This window comes from Hoplias malabaricus, chromosome 13 (assembly GCF_029633855.1).
Source record: "Hoplias malabaricus isolate fHopMal1 chromosome 13, fHopMal1.hap1, whole genome shotgun sequence".
Lineage (NCBI taxonomy): Eukaryota > Metazoa > Chordata > Actinopteri > Characiformes > Erythrinidae > Hoplias > Hoplias malabaricus.
This window is the reverse complement of record NC_089812.1, coordinates 31,381,705-31,405,694: the sequence shown is the minus strand read 5'-3', so window position 1 is coordinate 31,405,694 and position 23,990 is coordinate 31,381,705. Positions and strand designations below refer to the sequence as shown.

General features: G+C 40.8%; 1 protein-coding gene and 1 non-coding gene across 3 annotated transcripts in view; one reads left to right on the top strand and one right to left on the bottom strand.

Moving 5' to 3' along the window:
* Positions 1–291: 291 nt before the first annotated feature.
* Positions 292–23,990, bottom strand: part of lmtk2 (lemur tyrosine kinase 2) — a 31,418-nt gene continuing 7,719 nt past the window's right edge. Inside the window, exons 2-14 of one of the 2 annotated variants that reach the window (XM_066641522.1) lie at positions 23,046–23,182; positions 22,728–22,878; positions 20,417–20,493; positions 18,314–18,432; positions 16,399–16,486; positions 10,148–10,278; positions 7,847–7,931; positions 7,275–7,396; positions 6,769–6,918; positions 3,700–6,646; positions 3,484–3,616; positions 3,156–3,398; positions 292–2,856 (exon numbers count right to left, since the gene is read on the bottom strand). In XM_066641522.1, coding sequence (XP_066497619.1) covers positions 2,828–2,856; positions 3,156–3,398; positions 3,484–3,616; positions 3,700–6,646; positions 6,769–6,918; positions 7,275–7,396; positions 7,847–7,931; positions 10,148–10,278; positions 16,399–16,486; positions 18,314–18,432; positions 20,417–20,493; positions 22,728–22,878; positions 23,046–23,182 — 4,412 coding nt within the window. In that variant the 3' untranslated portion in view covers positions 292–2,827. The remainder of the gene's footprint in view (positions 2,857–3,155; positions 3,399–3,483; positions 3,617–3,699; positions 6,647–6,768; positions 6,919–7,274; positions 7,397–7,846; positions 7,932–10,147; positions 10,279–16,398; positions 16,487–18,313; positions 18,433–20,416; positions 20,494–22,727; positions 22,879–23,045; positions 23,183–23,990) is intronic. The other variant, XM_066641523.1, reaches the window with a different exon arrangement.
* trnag-ucc (transfer RNA glycine (anticodon UCC)) lies at positions 17,269–17,340 on the top strand. The gene has a single exon. It is a non-coding gene; the product is annotated as a tRNA-Gly (tRNA).

Here is a 23,990-nt window from a genome sequence, read left to right as displayed (position 1 = left end):
TGTTCACCAAAATACATTATTTGATGCCTTTTGCAAACAGGAAGTGACCTCTCTGACGCCTGTGAGTTTGCAGCAGCATCCAAATTGTTTTCTGAATTTTTTTTTAATTCTGAAATGAGTGGTGTTCACAAGGCCAGGGGCAACAGAGGTAATCTTTCATTTATTTCAATAATAAACAGTGTAATTATAAACAATTCATTCAATTACACTCAGCATGATCATCAATATGAAGTAAAAATATCACCATTTTTAGAATTTACAAATTATAAGGACATGACCTGCATTTTCTCATTTATTTAACTTACTTCAGCCTTTAACTTTTTTTTTGATCATTTTTAAACCTTGATATGTTCGTGCTTCAGTTTTAAATTACAAAATGATACCTTAACCCTAGAACTTCATTCCCAATTTACAGACAAAATGTAACATTTATATACATCAGTACAGTTCAACATCAAGTTACACTTTGTTTTTTTTTCTCCAAGATGTGCAAGATTAAGCAAATGTATATACTGTAGAATAAAACCAAAAATTTCCTTAAATAAAATTTCAAGATCAACTAAAAGAGTGCTGGTAATACAAATATTGAACTGTTCTAAAACACAGCTTACTGTACTGTTTTACAAGGAGAATTATCATCTGTGCACCTGATTATTTATCCCGATCCCACCTTATAGTTTCCACAATTAAGACTGAAGAAAATAAACCACCAGAAATAACATTTGTTTTTATTCCCATCATTGAAAATGTTTAAAGACAAAAACGTCTTGTCGGTTCTTCGGGTTCGACTCATTTCAAAGCTATGTACAAACTAAACATCTTCATATATTATTTTCCAAAAAACAGGAAGTTTCCTCCTTATCACACTGTGACTGGTTCAGTGAAATGATTATGAATATCCAATAATCAGTAGCTTAAAACCCTTGAAAAAGCAAGGATCGGATTTTAGTGTCTGTTCTTAAGCTGCTCTTCACGTGGGGAGCGTTAATAAAATTAACCTTAAATTGTTTGATTTTCCCAAATCTACAAACTCCTGTCATTAGCGTGTTTCATGCAAAAGTGTAGCTCAGCAACCATTCTGACTGTGGAAATCGTGAAGCACGGTCTAATCAGGACGTCTCTGAAAACTCTAGGTGAGGGGACGATGATGGATGAACATTCAGACGAAGAATTAAGTATGATATGATGTTATTAACTGTATTAGAGAATTGTTTGAAAGAAGACAACCCCAGCTGCTCAACGAATTACCACAACCTTAGACGTTTTGGTTAAAGTGAAAACAAGAAAACTGAAGTGGTCCAACATTGTTTTAGAGTTCTTGTTTTTCCAAAGAAAAAAATAAATAAATAAAAAATTAATAGTGCTCCTTAAAGGCAAAATCTACAATTGTAGGGAACTGCAGTTCTGTCTGGTTTGTTTACGTTCGGAAGCTCTGCATCTTTTAAGGTGGAAAATCATTGGTTGTTTCTACGTGGCTGAGGTTTAAAGTGTCAGAGTTTGAATTACGACAGAAACTCATTTGTCTGTGTTTACTTTCATGCAGTTAGCAGTCACCCAATTTTTACGGTCAATTCCACAACCAGAAACATCAAAAATAAGTCAATATCACCCACCCACAGAGCAGGAATAAAGCAACGTTATCATCTCTTTTCATGAATTTCAACCTTTGGAGGTCTCAGAGGTCTAAACTCAGAGGAAGAAAGCCATATCGGGCTGAGATTTTTCACCCATTTACTGACACTGGGGCTTCCTAAACACATCAGACCATTCCCAGCACAACATTTACAGTCTCCAGCACACAGACAGACTGGAGAGCAGCAACAATGTTGAAAAAACCACATCTAAATTTTCTAAAAAAAAAATAATAATAATAATAATAATAAAAAATAATAAAATAAAATAATAAAAAAATAGATCTCATTAATATCGTGAATGAATCAATTTAAGGGTTTAAATACTGTTCTATGCTTGTGATGGTTTAAACAATATGTGAATGGACATTGGATGTTACAGGCACTGTGAAGACAACAGGAAACGCCTTGACGCTCACCCAGTGACCAGCCTTTAACAAGCAATAGACATCCTTACCCTTCTGAATAAGGCTTCTCTATGGTTTAAACACATAAACCTACTGTAGAAAGCCTCAGATGCAAAAAAAGAGCTGTTCATCTTGGGTACAACACAGTGTACTTCCCTATTATGTGTCTATGAGTGTATTGCCAAAACACACACAAAAAAAAAACAATTCTGCAAAGAGGCTTAGTGACCAGAGTGACGCTCCTATGTCAAAAATAGTCCCTAACAACAAATAAGCATTTTACACCAGATTTCATACCCAGGAAGTACAATCCAGTGATTATAGTAAAAGGCGAGTACCATACGATACGAATTGCACGACTGTATGTGAGCCTATTGGCTGAAAAGTACTCAGAGTTTTAGCTCATTTGTCCAAGAAAGTAAGAGATCAGAATTCCCATCCACGTGTAGAAAGACAAAATGAGAAGCAGGACACTTGAGAAGCGATTTAAAGCATGTGAAGCGAGACAGGTTCCTTCAAATTGCACCGATGAAAAACACTTGGAGTTCAGTTTGCCGAGTACACGGAGCTGGGAAAGTCAGACAATTGCTAACCAAAAGTGTAGGAAGAGAACACAGGGACAGGATATGGACAGCAATGGTTCACTCTGTGCCATCTTCCACGTTGCCATCTCCAAATAGAAACAGCAGTTCTGCCTGAGAAGCGATCATAGCCAAGTGTCTGAAATCTCTCCACCGTGTAAAAAAATTTGTCCTGAAGACCCAACGCATTAGGACAACCTTTCAGTCTTTAGTCTTTCTCTCCATCTTCACCACTCCCTGAGTGAGACATCATCAGAGAAGAGGAATTAACTTTATTTACGAACAAAAAAAAGACGCTTTCTTAGAAAATGCTTTACGACTTGGAATTTTCTTTGTGAGGGGTGTTTTTAGACAATTTTTTCATCATTAAAACGGCATCGTTAAGTATTTTTAAACGTACATATCGAAGTCTTTGTTAAAGATTACAGACCTCAAAAAAGGGTTCAAAGCATCCATTAGAATAAATAATACCTTAAGGATTCAAAATGTAGGAAGTTTATTGTTAATTATTTGAGTGTTGTGTGAGAGAGACTCACCTTGTTCAATGTCAGAGTCTGTGAGGTGGGTGAGGGAGAAGCTGGCGATGCTCGCTGGAGAGATGGAGAAGCGAGAGTACGTGGACGAGGGGCTGCTCCAGCTCTGTTCCGATGGGCGGTTTGCAGGAGGAGGAGAGAAGTACTTGGAGGCTGCTGTGGCTCTGTTAGCTGAGCCGTCAGCGCCTGCTTTGGGGAGGAACGATGGCTCTGCGGAGAAGTCGTCATCCCATTCAAATGCACCGCCTGTAGAAAAAAATGCAGTTCATTAACAAATGCTTCTCGTACGTTAGCACACTTGTAGCTTTTAAAACTGCAGTGTTAACATCACCTTCTTCGTCTGTGGAGCTTTCTGAGTTGGTAAACCTGTTAAGGTAGTTGGAGGAAGCTGGCGGGCTGCTGAACTCTGACACTTGGCTGTTAGGACCCAAGGTCTGATCTCCAAGCTCTTTTGTAGGGGTTTCCTGCATAAAGGACAGTTTAATTGAAGACGCTGTGAAGGCAAATAAAGTGTGTGTGTGTGTGTGTGTGTGTATATATAGTATACCTGATCAAAGAGGTAAACAGTCACGTCATCAAAGAAGGACACAGCTCTTTTGTTGTCTCCGTTATGGTCCTGCTCTGCGGTGGATTTGGAGGTCTGGAGCGACTTGGGTTTCAGCAGACTTTTCAGGTTGCAGGTGTCACTGTTGTCTGAGACTATAACAGGCACCGGATGAACAACATCGTCCTCACTTTCCGAGCCCGAGCTGTGCAGTCTGTAAGCACGTATGTCATCATCAGAATCGTCACTGTTCTCATCCTCCTCATCAGCTTCCATTCCGTCTTCGGACCCACCCATCATTGACGCTCCATCCAGCTTGCCAAGGTATCTACCCTCCATGTCCGGCTCCTTTTTCTTTGTGCCTTCCCCAGCGTAAGTCCTTGTTAGCTTTGCGTGGACTACAGTGTCTGCTGAAGGCTTTTCAGAGGTAGGAGTAGTTATTTCCAGAGCTTTAGGGATCACACTGGAATGAGACTGATCTTCTAAGAGTTCAGAAAACGTCTCTAACTTCTCTTCTTTCTTAAAGCAATCAACAAACACTGGTTTTTCTTTATTCCAGTCCTCCTCCGTGGTAAGGACTAACTCTGGCAGGAATGTTGCGCCAACATCTGATAATACAGCTACAGGACTATGGTTTTCTTGCTGACCACCAATCTCAGACACTTTTGAGTTGTCTTTAGGGTCAGGGAGATCTGCAACCCCTGCTGTTGACGTTTCTCCGTTATCTACAGGAGAGCTCACAGGGCATGCCGATGCACCAGCAGAAATTCCTCCACTGGTTTCTTCAGTCTTCTTCTCTGGTTCTTCACTGTCTGAGAAGTAAGCAGAGTCCCTGTAGTTTCCTCCAATAGGAGCTTCACCAATTACTTGGTGGTGTCCATCTCCATTTTCCTGAACGTCAGGTACGTTATCAACCACAGACACGACTATTTCTGGTGGAGCCAACAAGTTCACGGCAGGATTCTCTGCAGTACTACTTTCCTTCTCTTCGGAGACATCCTTCACGCTTAACTGAGAATTCCACTCAGGCGATTCAAGGTTCTCCGTCTCATATCCGCTATCGGCAGTTTTGTAAGGTGGTTGAAGCTTATGAACGACAGGGGCGTCCAGTGACTCCATCTGTTCCACCTCTCTATGTATGTCTAAAGAATCTAATGAATCAGGGGTCTCGGCTGAATTCTCAACAGTCGGTAAAGCGGATGACATGCTGTCCTCCAGAAGGCTATCTTGACTGATCTGATCCAAGCAAGAATCTGAGATCAACAGTGAAGACACATCCTGAGACATATGATCACTCAACAAGGATTCTTTCTGATCCTCGTCTTCGGTGAATTGAACATCTTTAACTGTATTGTTCTGATCCCCATCTAAAAACATATCGCTGAAGGAGTCACTGTTTGTAAATCCTTCTGTGAGACCACTATCTGTAACTGAAGAAGTCTGGCTTTTCTGCTCAGAAGAGTCAGTAATTCCTATGTACTGCCCTTTCTCCTCAGGGACTCTGAGGCATTCTTCACGGATGGGGGTTTTGGCATCTGTGCACAAAATGTCTGTTGTGGCACTTTCAATAATCAACTTCTGACTATCGCTTGGATCCACAATAGCAACATCGGTGCTCTCAGAGGTAGAGTAAATCCGACTGTTTGAGGAATCTAATTGAGCCCTGTCCCCATTGGAAGAGCTGTTTATATCTGGCAGCTGGTTGCTACAGGTTTCTTCTGTTGAGAATATATCCAAAGGCACCAGTTTTTCACTTCCTTTTAAAGGCGATAAGAAATCTCCTAAAATAGGACTCACCAAGTCCAAGAACTCATCCCTTAGTTGTGTAGAACTTACTACAGATTTAGTGGGCTCATCACTGACGCTCAATCTATGTGGTGACATATCTACATCCCTGAAGGGGCTCCTTGATAAATCTGTCTCCCCGATGTCTCTAGCCTCTGGCAAACCAGGGCTGTCTTTCATTAGGCTGTTTTCTTTGAGGAATAAGAAATTATCAGCCAACTTTTCGGTGTTAAGAAGCTTCATTACATCTGTGTGATCTGTCTCAAAGTCTCCACGATGTACGGCGTCTCGTTCAATCCCTAAAAAAGCAGTACCAAGACCTTCATTCTCCGCTGTACCCTTGGTTTCAAAAGAACCACTGGTTTGCAAATTAATCTCTGGAAGCTCCATGAAGCCACTTCTATAAGAATGAGAGTCCTCCAGTTTTGAATCGTTCTCGCTAAAAATATTTGCATGGTAAGGACTATCATGTTCACTTGAGGACCATATATGGCTGTCCTGAAGGAAGGAGTCTTTAGAATCTATACTCTGATGAAAAAAGTCCGCGTCTGTGCTGGATTCGTCTAATCGAATGTCCTGTAAGACAACGTACTGCTCCTTGATTGATGCAGTTGCTCCCTCAGCACCCTGACGTTCTATGACTCCTAGGTCACTTTCATCTTGCTCCTCCAGCTGAATGTAGTACTCTTTCCCAGAGTTAGCTTCTCGAGCATCAAACACTGGCAAGGTCCCCGGAACTCTTTCAGCCTCTGCTTCACCCCTAGTCTCAGGGAAGTGGGCTTGAATGTCCTGCCGCGGCACTGGAAAAAACATACTGTGGTAATTCAGCTTGGTGTCCATGGAAGAGTGATTGTGCCCATCATAGTGGTCATGCTTGGCGGCTTCCCATACATATTCAAAGCTAAGTCCACGACTCGTCTCCGTCACCGTGAGCATCTCATCTGGTTCTCGGCCGTCATCAAACTGCTCCAGAATAGGGAAGGAGGAATGGCTGACAGTGGCCTGCCGGGTAGCAGGATTAGGTTTGAGGGAGCTCCATCGCTGCTCAAAGTCATCTTCAATTTCTTTCTGGCCCTGCATGCGGAGATAGGTAAGCAGGCGGTGAACTTCTTCGGCTGTGGCCCTTTTGTCTGCGGGGAGCCAGCAAAACTGCAGTACTTCATACCTGTAAATATACATAACAGTAACACTTTTAATAGCTAAACAATTTGGGGTGGTGAGTGATTTGGGGCATCCCTAAAAAAATAAATAAATGAGAACGCATTATAAGATCTGTGACAGACTCACCATCTTTCTGAATAAGGTACATCTAACTGAGGCTTAAAGAGTTTGATTTGTTGATCTCTGATGACACTGTGGAGGACCTCTCTGTCTGTCAGGTGAGTATAAGGCTGCTTTCCTTTCTCAAACAGCTCCCACAAGGTCACTCCCAATGCCCTTAAAACACACAGATATTCACTTTAAGAATAAGAATCGAACACTATTTAAGTTACTTTGTTTTATCTCAAATTAATAAATATTCAAAATGTAATCAGTAGCAGAATCGTTCATTTAAAAAATATATTATCTTTGCAAAAGGGTTTCGAATTTATGTATTGGTTTAAAAGGCAACACCTCTCACCATGATGGTCACCTCTAAAAACAAGCACAATCAAAGCAAAGCATCACTGCTTCATGCAGCTTTCAAAGATTTTACATGTGGCACAGTGTCTCAAGTTTAGATATTAATTTTCTTAAACAATATTAAACAACAGCACCCTTGAGGAGCACATGTAATGTTTGGTGTTACCTACCAAACATTGCTCGGTTTAGTTTGTTCTGATGTTATCACACCTCCATGCAGCTCACCAACCAGTTCCGGGGCAAGCCAGCGCAAAGCAACACACTGGTCATCCTCTGTACTGATGTAATCCTCCTGTGACACCAGAGAGAACTTGTGTTATATGAATTACACACTCATATCAATATTAGTTTATGAATATGCAAGAAACAATCCTATTTCCCTTTATAACTGGGAACTGGGAACATACACCAATCAGCCAGAATATTACAACAACACACTTGCTGTCCATTCTCCCACATCCACTGACTAGTACTACGATTACAGACTGCAGTCCCATTGTTGCCCTTTCAACCTGTTCGTCAATTATCAGCACCTCCACAGTGGTGATTGTAGTTCTGCAATTACAGGCACCGCTACAAAGTGCTTGTGTACGGTCAGTGGAACTCAGAGAATGGAAACAAGGAGGTGGTCATAATATTATGGCTGATTGGTGCATTCTCGTAAGCTTCAAAAATTAATACAAGGTGTGTCTTTAATAATAAGATTATTTACTCTTCTTTGATGCAGAATACAGAAGCTCACCTTAAATCTTGAGGAGCCAATGCCATAGTCTCCTATCTTGACAGTCAGGTCTGTTGTAAGGTAACAGTTCCTCAACGCCAAATCACTGGAAGTGGGAGATGAAAGCAGAAATAAATATAAACATGACGTAACGGTAACAACATTAAAATGCATTAAAATGTCCATTCAGATTTAATTTGACAGTAAATGTCCTGACAATAGCTTTAGTTTCTTCCAGATGCATAATACAGTAACTTTAGTGTTGTCTGGAAGCAAGAGCCTATCACAGATGAGGTGTGTGTACATTGTTATTATTAATAATAAACAGAACTACATTATAAACCAATGCAACCCTGATATGGTTTGGATCACTTCAAATATTTTGGGTGATTTACTCAGTGGCCTAACAGAGCTTTCCAACGTAATGCATGTTTCACTATTGCTTATTTGATTTGGATTCTTTCATTCTCATTTAGAAAACTCGTAACAAACACATGGCTCCACTGTTGGGGGATTTTTGTTTTATTGCTTTTATGTTCCAACAAAATAAACAAAGGCCATTGCAGGTTTGTATGTTTATCATTGTTGAATACTCCAAAGTTTCCCACCATTAGTTTCCAGGAACAGATTACAGGAATTCCTGTCGTTTCTGCTCTCCCCCTAGCAACAAAATCACTGATGCTGGAGCTTTTCCCGACTTACTCACACAGCATCAGGATATTGTTCCCAGGGAGGAACACTGGACTCACAATGGCAGCAAAAAGGCACCGCAGAACATAAGGTGACTCGTTCAGACTAAACCGTGATGGTCAGTGGGTAACTGATATCAGCTTGGCCCTGTCACCTTGTCTAGACGCTTGTTCCAAGAGCACAGGGTGGCTCTCTTACTCCCTGCTACCAGGATTTCGCTGACCGTAGGGTTCTTCGCTCATACAGTCCTGGCCTACTGTCAGGCTTACTGAAACCGCTGCAAGATAAATGTACTGATATTTCTGACACTGTATCCTGCCCCTGGCAAAGACTGTTCATACAGTACTGACATTCATTCCCTGAGAATCAGAGCGTCACTTTTGGCCATACAAGGTAAAATTTGGGAAATGCAAAGCATAAGCAGTGCATGCAGGATTCTGCTAGGTTTTAGGTAAAAACAAGAGTTATACGAAAAGGATTAAAAAAAAAACATAACAAAACAAAAACCTTAATAACTCTTATGTCCTGAGAGAGTGCTCATTCATCACTGATCTGTAGTTTTCTTCAGGCATCTATTGCAAACTAGTCATGTTCAGTGCTTGACTAGGCTTTTCTTATCAGTTGCTTGTAGCAAAGATAGGCCCAGGGTGCAGTATTTATACCGGGGTGCACAAAGCTGCAGTGCCCTGCGGGAGTGGCTAGCAGCACCTTGTTGTAAATCAACTTTGCCACCCCAAAGCTAAGGAGACACAATGCCTGTTACGACACAGAGCGGAATCTCCATGACTTCGAAAGAGTTGTTCCAGAGCTACTAATCAGCCCCCTAGCCCTGACATGCATACACCCCCCTCAAATGTGAAGGGGATCCTTTTACACTTGAACCGCAGAATCATCATATCTCTGCGCTGAAGGACAGTCGACACCTAGCAATCCATTGAAGCTGTGTAATTGGACTCCTTTCTGTGTATTCTGAGCATGCAAAACAGAGAGCGCCAAACTGAGTGCTGTATGACACCCAGCCTCGTCTCCACCAGACACTGTACGCTGCCTGGGTAGAAATGAAAACGAAAGACGACTTTTAGAGACTGCCTTTTTTGGAGAAAACAAGGACGGGAGAAAAAAAATGTTTAGCCAAAAACAAATACAAAATGGGTTGCTATGGAAATGAATGGATTGGACAACATGGAATCATGAGGCGCTTCTTTGATCATGTGTCAACTGCGTGAAGGTTATGCAATGCCAAAGCAAGTGGAGGGGTTAATGATAGGGGATGTTTAAGAGAGAACTCAGGACTAACAGAAAAAGCACCTGTGGCTTGTACTCTAGACACTTTAACCCCTCAGGACGCATATGCGTATCCAAACTACACACCCCACATGGTACTGTAATAATAGAGTAAACAATAGTAAAGCCATAATCTATAAATCGGTAATGGGTCATTTACAGCAGTCACCAAAATCATAATTTCATTGGCATTTTTAAAGTTATTCATAATAAATTGATGATTTTCATGATTAGTTTTTCAGTTTTAGGGGATGAGTAAGAAACCATATTTAAGGGAGAACGACAAACATGGTGCCTTGGCATACTGTGCCTAGCAGAAGTACATATAGAGCAGTAGGGAAAGCAAACCTGTGTAAGAAGTTGTGCTTGTGCAGGTGAGTAACGCCGGCAGCAATCTCACAGGCCATTTTCTGAAGCTGCAACAGTTCTCCGTTCCTGTACAGCCAGTCATTCTGAGCTGCGTAACTCCTCAGGTCTCCCTGTACAATAAATCACAAATCACATCTCACACATGCCAAACAACAGCAACGGTGCAGCCATCTACAAATATTTAGAATGGAATTTTTATAACGTATTTAAAAAGTAGGCGAGCACAGGCTGCTCTGATCCACATATGCTCATAAATAAAGATTTCAGTGTCAGAATTTCACAGCCATTACATGTTTTTCATGGAACTAACCACTGAGGGGCAGCAATCTCTCTTTGCACTGATACTTACTGCCACCAAGGGACTGGACCAAATAAGGGAAATGCCATTTAATGGAGTGTACTTTATGCTGTGTCACAGTAATTTAAAAATAAAAGAGCAGTGGTCAGACTGGCTCAGAGGCACTGGGCTGTTCCTCTGGGTCCGGTTTCTGGGCCTGCAGGCCAAAGACCAGTTTAGGAGACAAGAGCAGGCCTAGGTGAGACACTTTCAGTTGCCAGGAGTGAAAGAGGCCAGGGTCAAAAAAAAAAAAAAAACTTATTAGAGCAAACAAATTTAAGTGTTCAGCCACTAAACTGCAAGCCACCATTTAACATCTAAAATGTTTCTAAACAGAACTGCGCAAAACTTCATTTATAAGAGTGCATATAATGCATGTGATTACAAAATCTTATTTTGGAATAACAAGCCCAAAAACACACGTTTGTAAGTAGATTGGCAACTCAAAAGTGTCCTGTCCACAGGTGTGAGTGAATGTGTGTGTGTGTGTGTGTTGCCCTGTGAAGGACTGGCGCCCCCTCCAGGGTGTATTCCTGCCTTGCACACAATGATTCCAGGTAGGCTCTGAACCCACTGTGACCCTGAACTGGATAAGGGTTACAGATAATGAATGAATGAATGAATATGCCAACTATTCATTCATTCATTATCTGTAACCGCTTCTCCAATTCAGGGTCGCGGTGGGTCCGGAGCCTGTACTATAGGGCACAAGGCAGGAACACACCTTGGAGAGGGTGCCAGTCCACACACACTCACATACTCAAACCTATGAACACGAGTCGCTGATACACCTACCGACGTGTATTTTGGACCGTGGGACGATACCAGAGCACACGGAGAACACACCACACTCCTGACAGTCACCCGGAGCGGGACTAGAACCCAAAACCTCCAGGTCTCTGGAGCTGTGTGACTGCAACACTACCTGGTGCGCCACTGTGCCGCCCTATATGCCAATTCGTTTTAATTAATTAATTAATTAATGATTGCAATGTTTCAAGTGAAGATCCTTCACAAATCTAGGTGCAGAAGCAGAAACAGAGGAAAGCAGATCCTGAAGGAGATCACAGAGCAAGAGCGGCTGAAGGTCCTCACACTCTAATATCCAAGTATAAGCACCATCAACAGAGACACTTCTCACATCCAGAAAGCTATAAGCAAGCTTTCAATATGGTGTCAACTCTGTTACTGTGAAGGTGATGAGTAGCTATGTATATCACAGGGTGAAGTTCAGCTGCCTTCCAAGACTCCAACATGACAGACTCACTGTGTAATCCATTCTTATAAAAACATCATAATTCACTAAAACCTGGTCCATAAATTGCTCTTGTATCATGTAGGCTTGAGCCAACTAATGACAAGGTCATGAATTGATATTGCATGACTTGCAGTTATATTAAATATATTTGTCTTAAAATCTCAGAATGTAGCCCAATTTTACAGCATGAGACGGTACAGATAAATACAGCCAATAAATTAAATTAATAAAACAAATAAATACAAAGCCTCAGTTATTAACAGCATAATAACAATGACATTCAACAACTTACTTTCACAGAAATTTACCATAAATATCCAATAGATAAACATCATACAGTGAGTTTTAGGTTTGTTACAAATATAAATAAATAAACAAAACAAATAAATTAAATTATGGGCTTTAACAATGATATAATTAAGGTTATGGTAAAATCTACCAAGTTAGTTCACAAGTTCCTGAGCAGAAACATTTCCAAAGGTTACTGAAGAGCCACAGTCTGTAAGTTTGTAAAACTGTAAAAAGCTGTTACTCAATTATTTCCCTTTTTCTGAAAGCTTACTTGAATTGTGTGCTGACACATGACAGTGGTGGAACAAAGCAGACACTTTTTTGTGGTTTTGGTTGTTATTTGGGACACTTTACAATACTATATACACACACACTGGTACAATACTATAACCCAATCGGCTCTGGTCATAGTGCAAGACTGGACAATGTTATACTGCACATGCCTATTACCAGTATAATACACATACTTATTATCTCAAAATAAACACATGCAGTTTTCATTAATATGCCGTCTCTATAAGAGACTGTGGTTGGTAAATTAGAAGCCAACATACTACCAATGTCCCCGAGGACCTGCTGTGGGTTAAACAAGCAACAACTTGGGCCCATTGACTTGAGTGACTGCATAATGGATGCATAATACTTTACTGAGTGAAATCCTGTTTCAGTGTCAAGGCTGAAGTCTTCACATAGCACACCCTTGTTGACGACAGAGAGGAAACGAGTAAACAGTGTTCGGCTGTGGTTCAAACTCAGCCACGTTTACTGCCAGTAGTTTTATGTTCTAGGGCCCGTGCTGCAGATCCAGATCCAGATCTAAAACCATCTCCTGAATTAAAGCACTCTCTTCGCCGACAATCCTAAATAAACCTTGTCACATTAGGAATGCAATTAACAATGAACGACAAAAGCAAGTTTAACACATTCTCACGCCATTTTTTCATTATTAAGAACATCTCTGTATTTATAAATATATTTAATAATATAAAAATATCTATAACTATATTTTAGAGTTAATAATTGTACTGATTTCTCTTTTTCATACAAAGTAATCTTTCAGCTTTCAGCAATGTGAATGTCAGTCTTGGTTCTGGATTTCTCCTCACTCCAACTCCATCTCACATACTTCAGATTCAGAAGTAGTTGTTATATAGCTCACTGGTTGTATCAGGTGTGTTACGAACAGGGGAATATCCATGTGTGGTGCACTGTCCCACCAGGACCAGGATTGCTAAACATCGTTATAAAAAAAATAAATCCTTACTGTATATGTTAAATATTTCGTAAATAAACAGTTGTTGCAAACAGTACAACCTCGTCCCAGAAGATTATCTGTATCATTCAAGTTCACATGAGTACACACACACACACACACACACACACACACAGGGCAGCGTCCTGAAGACAGCCTTTACAGGAGAGACTGTCACTCAGCCCGGCAGCAACTGGCATTCTGTAGGCCTGCTCCGATTGCACCCTGCCACTATATTTCTGTCCAAAATGCAATGAGTCAGGGTTACCACTGGTTACCAGTGATACACATGGACAACAATTATTAATTAACACAGTAGACCCTGTGCAGTACAGTTCCGTCTTGAAAACTGAGTTATTACCACAGGAGATATTCACTAAATAGACTACTGAACAAGAATAGGGGGAAAAAACACAGCGTTTTGGGGCTTAAATGTGGAGACTAAAGAAGGATCGTGGTAAAAAAAAAATTTTAATTAAATTTAATAAACGTGAAGGTTTTCACAATTTAAAAAGAAATGAGAACAAAAAAGTAACATTCTTCTAGATCTTCTAGTTTCAGAGACGGCCCAGATATCTGAGCAGAAAGTATATTTAACAATTCCTTACCAGAAAACAATGAACACAGTACCTGCACCAGCACTACCTTCTATTAGTGTAGCTATTTTAAGCATACTGAAATCTAATCTCTAAAGTGGCATTTCCTGTAATATTATGTATATCAAATAGTTGGTGTAATATTGGGCGGCACGGGGGTGCAGCAGGTGGTGTTGCAGTCACACAACTCCAGGGACCTGGAGGTTGTGGGTTCGATTCCCGCTCCGGGTGACTGTCTGTGAGGAGTGTGGTGTGTTCTCCCCGTGTCTGCGTGGGTTTCCTCCAAGTGACTGTCTGTGAGGAGTGTGGTGTGTTCTCCCTGTGTCTGCGTGGGTTTCCTCCGGGTGCTCCGGTTTCCTCCCACAGTCCAAAAACCCACATTGGTAGGTGGATTGGCGACTCAAAAAGTGTCCGTAGGTGTGAGTGTGTGAGTGAGTGTGTGTGTGTGTTGCCCTGTGAAAGACTGGCACCTTGCACCCAATGATTCCAGGTAGGCTCTGGACCCACCGCGACCCTGAACTGGATAAGCGCTTACAGATAATGAATGGTTTAAATGTCACCTAAAAGTTTTAAAAGTACACAAAAATCACATAATAAACATGAGTAATATTTGCCTTTTTAAAGCCACAAATTCACCAAGATTAGAAGCATAAGCTTAAAAATAATAACTGAGGGACTGCTCCTCAGTCAATACAGTCTGGCTAAAAAGAAATGGCTAGAATTAGCCGTTTAGATACTAAAGTACTCTTAAAAATCAACTTAAAATTACATCAAAACAAGTCACATTAGAATCAGTCTATCAGATGTTTACTCCACCCCAGTAAACAAAGTGTAAGCAGTAGGCAAAACATGAAACAAAATAAAATAACGATTTGGCTAGAAATTAAACAAGATTACATCTTCATCCCAAACAACTGCACCTAAGAGTGTTCAGCACAACCGAACAGACAGTAGACATCCCACTCTGCCGTGATTCAGTAGCCTTCAGTTTGCCAGAGCAGGTCAAAACCATTGCAACAATGGCAGCTCAGTGAAGAAGTGCTCCACAGAGGGCATTATGCAATTCTGGTCCACGGTGAGCTCATTCTGGCCCTGAGGGATAGAGGCAATGGCTGGGTGCCATCCACCTGCTCCAGCTCTGGAGGACATCAGCCCAAACTGCAGCCCCTCACCGCTGGGCAGGTGCTCACAGTGCGCCCTGGCTGTGAACCACGGGGGCTTTGCAGCCAGCTAAGTGCTTACACAGAGAATATAGTTTCTTCCATGTGACTGAATTTGATGACTTCATGTTTAAATAAACTGGAGAAAAGCAGGGGATGTCCACTTACACTTCTGACTATAACTACCTTTTTTAATCAAACAAAATAAGGACATTTTAAAAGCAGTTCATGTTATTAGATTGTGTATTCTGTTCTTGGTGTTTTGACTCAATACTGCAATTTAACATGATACATCACTGAGACAGTGAAAATCAATCAAATTAAAATTCCATTTGATTCGATTAATTACTTGAATAAAGATATTAAAGCCTTAAAGAACCAGCTGCACTTAAGTCTGAGAAGATCTGTAAAATATTTATAGGGCCATTTGAACAATTAGTTTAGACCTGCACACTAATACGTATGGAAAGAAAATCAAAGGTACAACTCGTCATAAAACACAGACACAGATAAGACTCTGACTGGGAATAACTGAATTCATAACCCATTTCAATTTGTCTGTATCTATCCCAGGAGACCATTACTTTACAAGGAAGCACTATAATCTTGGCCTAGACGTGACGCATGCGCGCATTACTGGCTGTGTTTCACAGTAACTTGCAGGCAAGGCGATAAAATGCACCAACACAGCTAGAAGGCAGAGTGACAGCAGTGGTAAACGAAGCCTGTTGCTTTATTGGGCTATAAGGAAACTGGAGAGTACCTTGTGCAGCTATGCTGCTCAGATCCCTGTCGGCTACAGACAGCAGGCCCAAAATAGATCAAGAAAAACAGAAAATAAATCACCCAGAAAGAAGCAGCTCCTTTCACATGGAGCATCCTTTTAACTTGTGCTTCTCTAGTTCAAACACAGTGTAGTGCTCAGGGCCACAAGACCTTGCCAAACTAGTCTGGCATTAATGTGATATAATGACCAAAAGGTATTCAAATGCTGAGATTAAGAATGTATTATTAAAAGGTGAAATATTACACCAGTTTTTCCTCACAGCTCCTTGGGGTCTTAATGAAACATGTGCACAAGCTTGGGGCAAAACACCACAAGGATCAAAAACACACAACAGTACCATTCCCAACCTCTTAAAACAGCTGTGTTCCGAACAGCCAATTTCAGAGCCTGTTCTTTTAAATGATGAGCCACACAGCTCACTATGAACAAGCAGCAGGGACGAGAAGACACACAATCCCTGATTCCTTACTCACTGCAACACTTAACGTACATTATGTACATAAATTGTATATTGGTTGCATGTCTAGAAAAAACAACAGCACTACTTACCAGATCACAGTATTCAAAAACCAGCAGGAAAGGAATGGCCTCCACACACTGACCAAGACAATGCAGTATGTTTGGGTGCTGAAGAACCCTAAAGAGGAATGCAATAGCTTGTTATAGGCCATGCTTTAGTTTACACTGACAAACACCAGAGACTAACACGGTTAACACAGAAGAATCTAACTTACATTCGAGAGAGGATCAAAGATAAGTTAAACAACAGCTTTCACATCTGTAATGGCAACCCTGCTATTCCCTGCTTTGTCTCATTGTTTACTGGGAGTCAACTTGTGCTAGAATCCCCATAGAAGCAATAATAGAAATAAGCTTTATTTTAACAATGACACTTATGGAAGATTACTATGTAAAACAGTGCTACATAATGACATGTATGGCTGTGACAAGTGAAGGAATAGTGAAAGGAATGGTTTAAAGCAGAAATAAAATTTCTCAAAGTGGCCTTAAAGGCTAAGCATCCACCACCACCCCCCAACGCTGTTCGGAAACGCTAATAGGCGTCTTGCCTGTGACGTAGATGGTGGACAACAACTCTAGAAGTTGCACTTAATTTAATGCAAAATGACGAAAAGGTGTGTTGTTTTTGTCTGCAATCATTCAATGTACAGTGGGACATCTGTGCACAAATGGCCCAAAGATCCCAAAATATCCAGAAAATGAACTAAATTTGTCAACTTTAAACGGGCACTTTGGAAAGCTCACTCCGTTATCTGTAGCTCATTTCACTGGTGCTTTTCCAACAATATGGACATGTAAGGACACCAACGAAAGGTGTTCAAGAGCCTCTGTAACATGGAGGTAAACAGGGTAAGGACACTCACTTCGCCTGTTTTAGTTGGTGTTAGTTAACGTTAGGCGTTGGTGGTATAGTGGTGAGCATAGCTGCCTTCCAAGCAGTTGACCCGGGTTCGATTCCCGGCCAACGCATTCACTTTAGGGCGGCACGGTGGCGCAGCAGGTAGTGTCGCAGTCACACAGCTCCAGGGGCCTGGAGGTTGTGGGTTCGATTCCCGCTCCGGGTGACTGTCTGTGAGGAGTTAGTGTGTTCTCCCCGTGTCCGCGTGGGTTTCCTCCGGGTGCTCCGGTTTCCTCCCACAGTCCAAAAACACACGTTGCAGGTGGATTGGCGACTCGAAAGTGTCCGTAGGTGTGAGTGTGTGAGTGAATGTGTGTGTGTGTGTCTGTGTTGCCCTGTGAAGGACTGGCGTCCCCTCCAGGGTGTATTCCCGCCTTGCGCCCGATGATTCCAGGTAGACTCTGGACCCCCCGCGACCCTAAATTGGATAAGCGGTTACAGATAATGGATGGATAGTTAACGTTAGCTTGACTCGCTAAACTCGGTGGCTCAGATTATACTCGACTACGTAGCTGCATTACGGAGGTTTATAGTGTCGGATAATTTCGAGTTGGACTTCGATCACATTTACAAGAATAACGGTACCTCTAAATCTGAGTTTAGCTTATTGCTAGGCTATTGTCATGAATAATGTTGGTTATTTAACTAGATACTGTCATAACAGTCAGTCATAACGGTGTTTTACCGCGGCGTTGTTCAGCTGTTGTCCACCAGTGACGTCACGGTTTTTCCGTCAATTTAATAAAATTGTCAGTTTTAAAGCAAATTAAGCTGCTATTTTCATTTTAATTCATACTTATATATGTCAGTAACTAAAATAATGTGAAATATTCAGTGAGGTCCATTAAGTGGTGCTTAGCCACTTAATATTAAAAAAAAAACATACTACTGAATTTGCTGACTCATGTATGAACTTTAATAACACATTTTTCTAGCCCTGTATATGGAAAGAAATAAGAAACTGACCCTGATGAAAACAAATAAAATACATTTTACTAATAAGCAGTAAATTTCAGAAACTAAATACTCCTGACCATCTCTTACCTGTAAGGGTCTCCCTGCTGAAGGAAGTCATTCTGCTCTTTGGAGCTGGCATTGGCCTTCAGCTCTTTGACCACCACTCTGGTTGCACCAGGGTCTGAGTAGATTTCGCTGAGCAAAACCTATTGGAAAAACAGCAGAATCAACAAAGCTCAAAAAGAGGCTGAAACAAGCTTGGCTCTGAGGAAGTGACTGCTTCCTGAAAATAAAGCCTAGCCAGCAGAGGATGCTGTGGCAGCTGCTAAGGATGAGGATGTTCAACTAGGCCTAGTCCATTCAGAGAAGAAAGAAAAAACAAAAATTAGGAAACAGCTTTCCCATTAGCTCTGCTGTAAGTAAATACGCACACACACACACGCAGACAGACAAACGCACAGTCACAGTAGAGATGAACAGCATGTGCACAATGTCATGCACACCCACACATGTCACACTTCAGTCCCTACAGGCCAGAGTTGACTGTGGAGAGACGAGAACAGAGCATCAGCACAAACAGTAAACCACAACAACAGTACTCCACAGGGACAAGCAGTGGCAGTTTAACCTTAGCTTTAAAATAAAACACCTAAACCTATGAGTGAAGACAAATATTTTATCTGGGGTTAAGTCCAAATGTGCAGGACAACATTTGCCTCGCAAGACTTGTTTGCCCATTTACAACAGCCATATGAAAGCCATCTGAGACAAAAGAACACTTAAACCAATCTGTAAAACATGATAGTTGCATGTTCTGAAGAGCACAAGTTCTCTCTAACTTACAAAGTATGTAGAGAAATAGGTGGACTTGTCTGTGATAGTCTGTAGGACTACCAAGTGCTGCTGTGTGGTCAGTGCAACTGTAAGGTAGTGATGGCCAAGCCAGAGACACAGCTCACAAGCCTCAATGTGGCAACATCCGTAAACAGTAAGACTCAACTAGCATTAACCAGTGCTTTATCTCTAGGGTTCTGGCTAGATAAACTGGATGAGCACAGCTAACCTTTAATTATACTAAACACTTTTGCCAGTCACTGTGGTTTCACCTGAAACAACATTACCCTGCTGTTCACCAGTCGATGCTGATGCTGTTTAAGCTGAATCACTTTCTATGGCTTAAGGCTGTGGTTGAATCCTCTTGAATGTTCTCATGTTCATGGTTATCTAGCTACCTACTAGCATAGTAGCACCTAATAAAATTTCGAGACAGGAGAGATCTATAGACAACAATATTTCCCCAGAACTATTGGGGCATACAGCCAGTAGCCATTTTTGCTTAAACTACTTATCAGACCAAATAAGACTGAGACTGGTCGACACCTAATTCATTTACTCTGCATGTGGGAAACCTGGTTTAAAAACCCTCTCAAGGAAACCCACCACTGCTCTAATATTAGACAGGACTCTTAACATTACGTTCCCCCCCCCCCCCAAGTCTAATTACATCACTCCGGTCTATTTCGGAAACGCATACTGAGAGGGCTTTAAAAACATAATTAATTGGGCAACAGTACTACGGTTTGCAGCGCCTGTAACAGGGTTTACGCCATACCTAGTGCTTTTATTAGTTTCTTTTAGTTTCTCTAGCTGTTGATTGTCCTTTTATTGCTAATAGAATTGCATACTTAAGTACTGTAATATATGTAATAACTTGCTGTCCTTGAGTTAGAGGAGCTCCGGTTTGGGGGCTCCTCAAAAGTGATTCTGTTTATTTCATATTTTTGTATTTATTAGAAGACATTTTCATGTAATAATGTCCCAAAATGTGTTTATTTTTTTGTAGATAGTGAATTAATTAGATAATCAACAGCACAATCTAATTACCATGCACAATTAAGCATGTTAAATGAAGGTATGTCATCCTAAATAAGCTCATTCTATTAAGCTAACACCTGAAAAACTAATTATCCACAATGAGGTAGTGAGGGAAAAAAATCTATTCACCACTGCACAAAATAAAGGAGTGTCAGCAGCTTGTTCTTCACATTCCTTGAGTAGAACAGTTTCTCACTGGGAAACTATGCCCCAGAGACGTCTTGGGAAATCTTGTGTTAAGTTACTGCAGAGGTAAGCACGCTCTCCAGGTACACACCCACACATTGTGGAGTGTAAATAGGTGTAGTTCCTCACCTTGCCAAACCAGCCGTTCCCAATCTCTTGGATGTAACTGAGCGTGTGACGGGCCACATGTGGACCAGATGAGACGTCTGAAACGCAAAATCAAAACAATAAACGGGAAAATTCAGCCAATGACACAAAATGGTAAAACGTGGCATATGTTATATATTTTAAATTAAATATAAATACAAAATACTAAGCAGTGAATTTTTAAATCTTTACTGATGCTGCTAAAACATACTGCAGCTTGTGTTTAAATCCATAACCGTTCTCTGCCTCAGTATTGTATAACGGATTATGTAAAAAGGACCTCTATGTACTTTTACAGAGCTCAGAAATCTAGCGTGTACAAAAAAAACACATGAGGCTACATAAACCTACTTTAATATAATGTTGAATGGGTGGAAAAAATAAATAAATTCTGTGCTACTACCCTCTAGCGAACAGAGACAGTTTAAGTTGCACTACACTTTTCAAAGATGTTACACATTAAAACATTCTTAACTAATGTGATCTAAAGGGAGCAAAACCTGTAGCTCTTAAAACCTGGCATTTTCATGTGTCTCAGATGTGTCATCAATAATTGTTAATGATTGAAGCTCATGTCTGAAATCATTCACTGCATTTGCTGTCTGAGGAAATGTCAAGCGCTTGCTCCAAGACCAACTCCTTCGTGATTGTGCTGATAAAAATGTTCAAAGCATACTGCTAACACAACAAAACAGGACACAAAGGCATGAAGCATAAAATCATGTGCTGAGTTGTCCTAATGCGCAGTGGAGGACGCTTCAGTGTAAACAACACAAATTTTACATGGTCATTTGGTCACTGACCAAAATTTTTCACTCAAAGGCTAAGCACCACTTAATGGACCTCCATGAATATTTCACATTATTTTAGTTACTGACATATATAAGTATGAATTAAAATGAAAATAGCAGCTTAATTTGCTTTAAAACTGACAATTTTATTAAATTGACGGAAAAACCCGAGCTCGCTACGGAAATTCTTGAACGCAACCGTGACGTCACTGGTGGACAACAGCTGAACAACGCCGCGGTAAAACACCGTTATGACTGACTGTTATGACAGTATCTAGCTAAATAACCAACATTATTCATGACATTAGCCTAGCAATAAGCTAAACTCAAATGTAGAGGTACCGTTATTCTTGTAAATGTGATCGAAGTCGAACTCGAATTCATCCGACACTATAAACCTCCGTAATGCAGCTACGTAGCCGAGTATAATCTGAGCCACCGAGTTTAGCGAGTCAAGCTAACGTTAACTAACACCAACTAAAACAGGCAAAGTAAATGTCCTTACCCTGTTTACCTCCATGTTACAGAGGCTCTTGAACACCTTTCGTTGGTGTCCTTACATGCCCATATTGTTGGAAAAGCGCCAGTGAAATGAGCTACAGATAACGGAGTGAGCGCATGGTCCTTTCCAAAGTGCCCGCTTAAAGTTGACAAATTTAGTCCATTTTCTGGATATTTTGGGCCATTTGTGCACAGATGTCCCACTGTACATTGAATGATTGCAGCCAAAAACAACACACCTTTTCGTCATTTGGCATTAAATTAACTTCCAGTGTTGTTGTCCACCATCTACGTCACAGGCAAGACGACTATTAGAGTTTCCGAACACTGTTGGGGGGGGGGGGGGACCAACGGTCTTTTAAACCTTATTCCTTAAATTAGTAAGAAATAACATGTTTTCTGACTAACACAACACAAACACAAACACCTAAACACAAGTTAGGAACTCAAATTGCACTGTATTTATTTGTTTGACGCTTTCATAAAGCTGGTGCTTAGCCTTTAAGATAACTGTGTTCTCCCATGTCTGTGTGGGTTGGAATTCTTGAATGTGTAATGCCCGGTGATGGACTTGTGCCCTGTCCAGTGCATGATTCTGCTTTACACCCAGTGACTCTATGTAGGCTCCAGAACCCTGACTATGAACTGGATAAAATAGAGCTGTAGATGACTTTAAATAACTGAAATATATATAATCAAAAAATTAAATGACAAAAAAAAATGCAAGAATATTTTTGCACAAAATTAAGTGGAGGCACTGTCAAGAAATGACTATAAATATGTGTTTTTGCCAATTAAAAATGTATATTCACTTGAATGCATCAATAACAGGTGAGAGCTTTAAAGTTCCTTTCATTACAGCACACTGGAAAGTTACAACTTCACAAATTGCTAGCATAAACATTACTGGAAGCTGGCAGAACCAGAAAAAAAACCCACTGATGCGTCTAAAGCAAAACCCATTTTCCACCACCCATTCAGGATATTGAGGAGATTCTGACCTGTAATTCGGGACAGCTGGAGGTGTGGAGGCCCAGGAAGGGGCACAGGTGGTACAGCTAGGGTGTACACCTCAGCAGGGGACTGCATGGAGGGGGTATCCTCTGCTGGAGGGGTGAAGTCAATTTCATCCTCAAAGTTGTCCTCAAATTCCTAACGAGGAAATAATTGGAAAAAGATTTTACACTGGTGTTTGAAAGTTAAGGCTACTTCTACAACTTTAAGTAATTATTTCCATTTACAAAGGTCACACAAAACACAAATATTTTTTTATATATATAACACATTGACTAGGACTGTTTTAGCTCAGTGCTTGTCACCTTAAAGTTGATCTCACGTTCTTTGCAGCAGTTCACACAGTTGATCAGCAACACCACAATGGCCACCAACACCGACAGAGACAGTAGCAGCAGGAGGTTCTGAGATAAATGCACCTCACTTGTAGATTCCCCTGCTGCTGAAATACAGTAAAAACAACACAGCGTGAACAAGACTGCAATAGTGAACATTTATTAAGGTGACATGCTGTCATTCTAAGAACACGTCATTTCAGGCTGTTGTCCCACAATTAGGAGAAAATAAGGGGGAGTGTTATAACGAATAACACCACTGCCGTTCATAACAGTAGTGACTCTGTACACAATCAGAGACATAACTTCTTGATTCTTTCTTTTAACAGTTTAATAAAATACCACTGTAGGAGGCTGTAATCTCTTTTTAAACATACATATATTATATTATTATATGTGTGGGTGTGTGTGTTTTAGACAATTCAGAACAACAAAGCTCACCAGGCTGTCTGACAATAAAAAAAAAAAAAGTAGGGGGTAACAGGTTAGAAATTTGACTTAATAATGTCACATTAGTTATGAATGTGAACAAGGACGGGCTGGAAATCAAATTCATTATTTGTTTCTTGCAACTAATACTAAAATAATTATTTTCATTGTAAGAGCCCCCAGTAACTACTAAAGGTAAATCAATGATGGGGAAATGCACACCCAATGCCCTCAAACCATTTATTTTTCATAATTTCCCCACTGTGGGACTAATAAAAAATTCTTATCTTATCTCAGCATTCACTGACCTCCTTCAGAATTTTTTTACCAACTATAATCTAACATACCTTTGAAATATCCAGATGCTACTTAAGACTGGGATTAACTGGCTCAGGCATGTGAGATTTGGATTTAAATAATCACTGGTTGGACGTAGGCAGCACATAAACAGCAGATGAGCAGGGCTGAGCAGGTAATAATGCAATG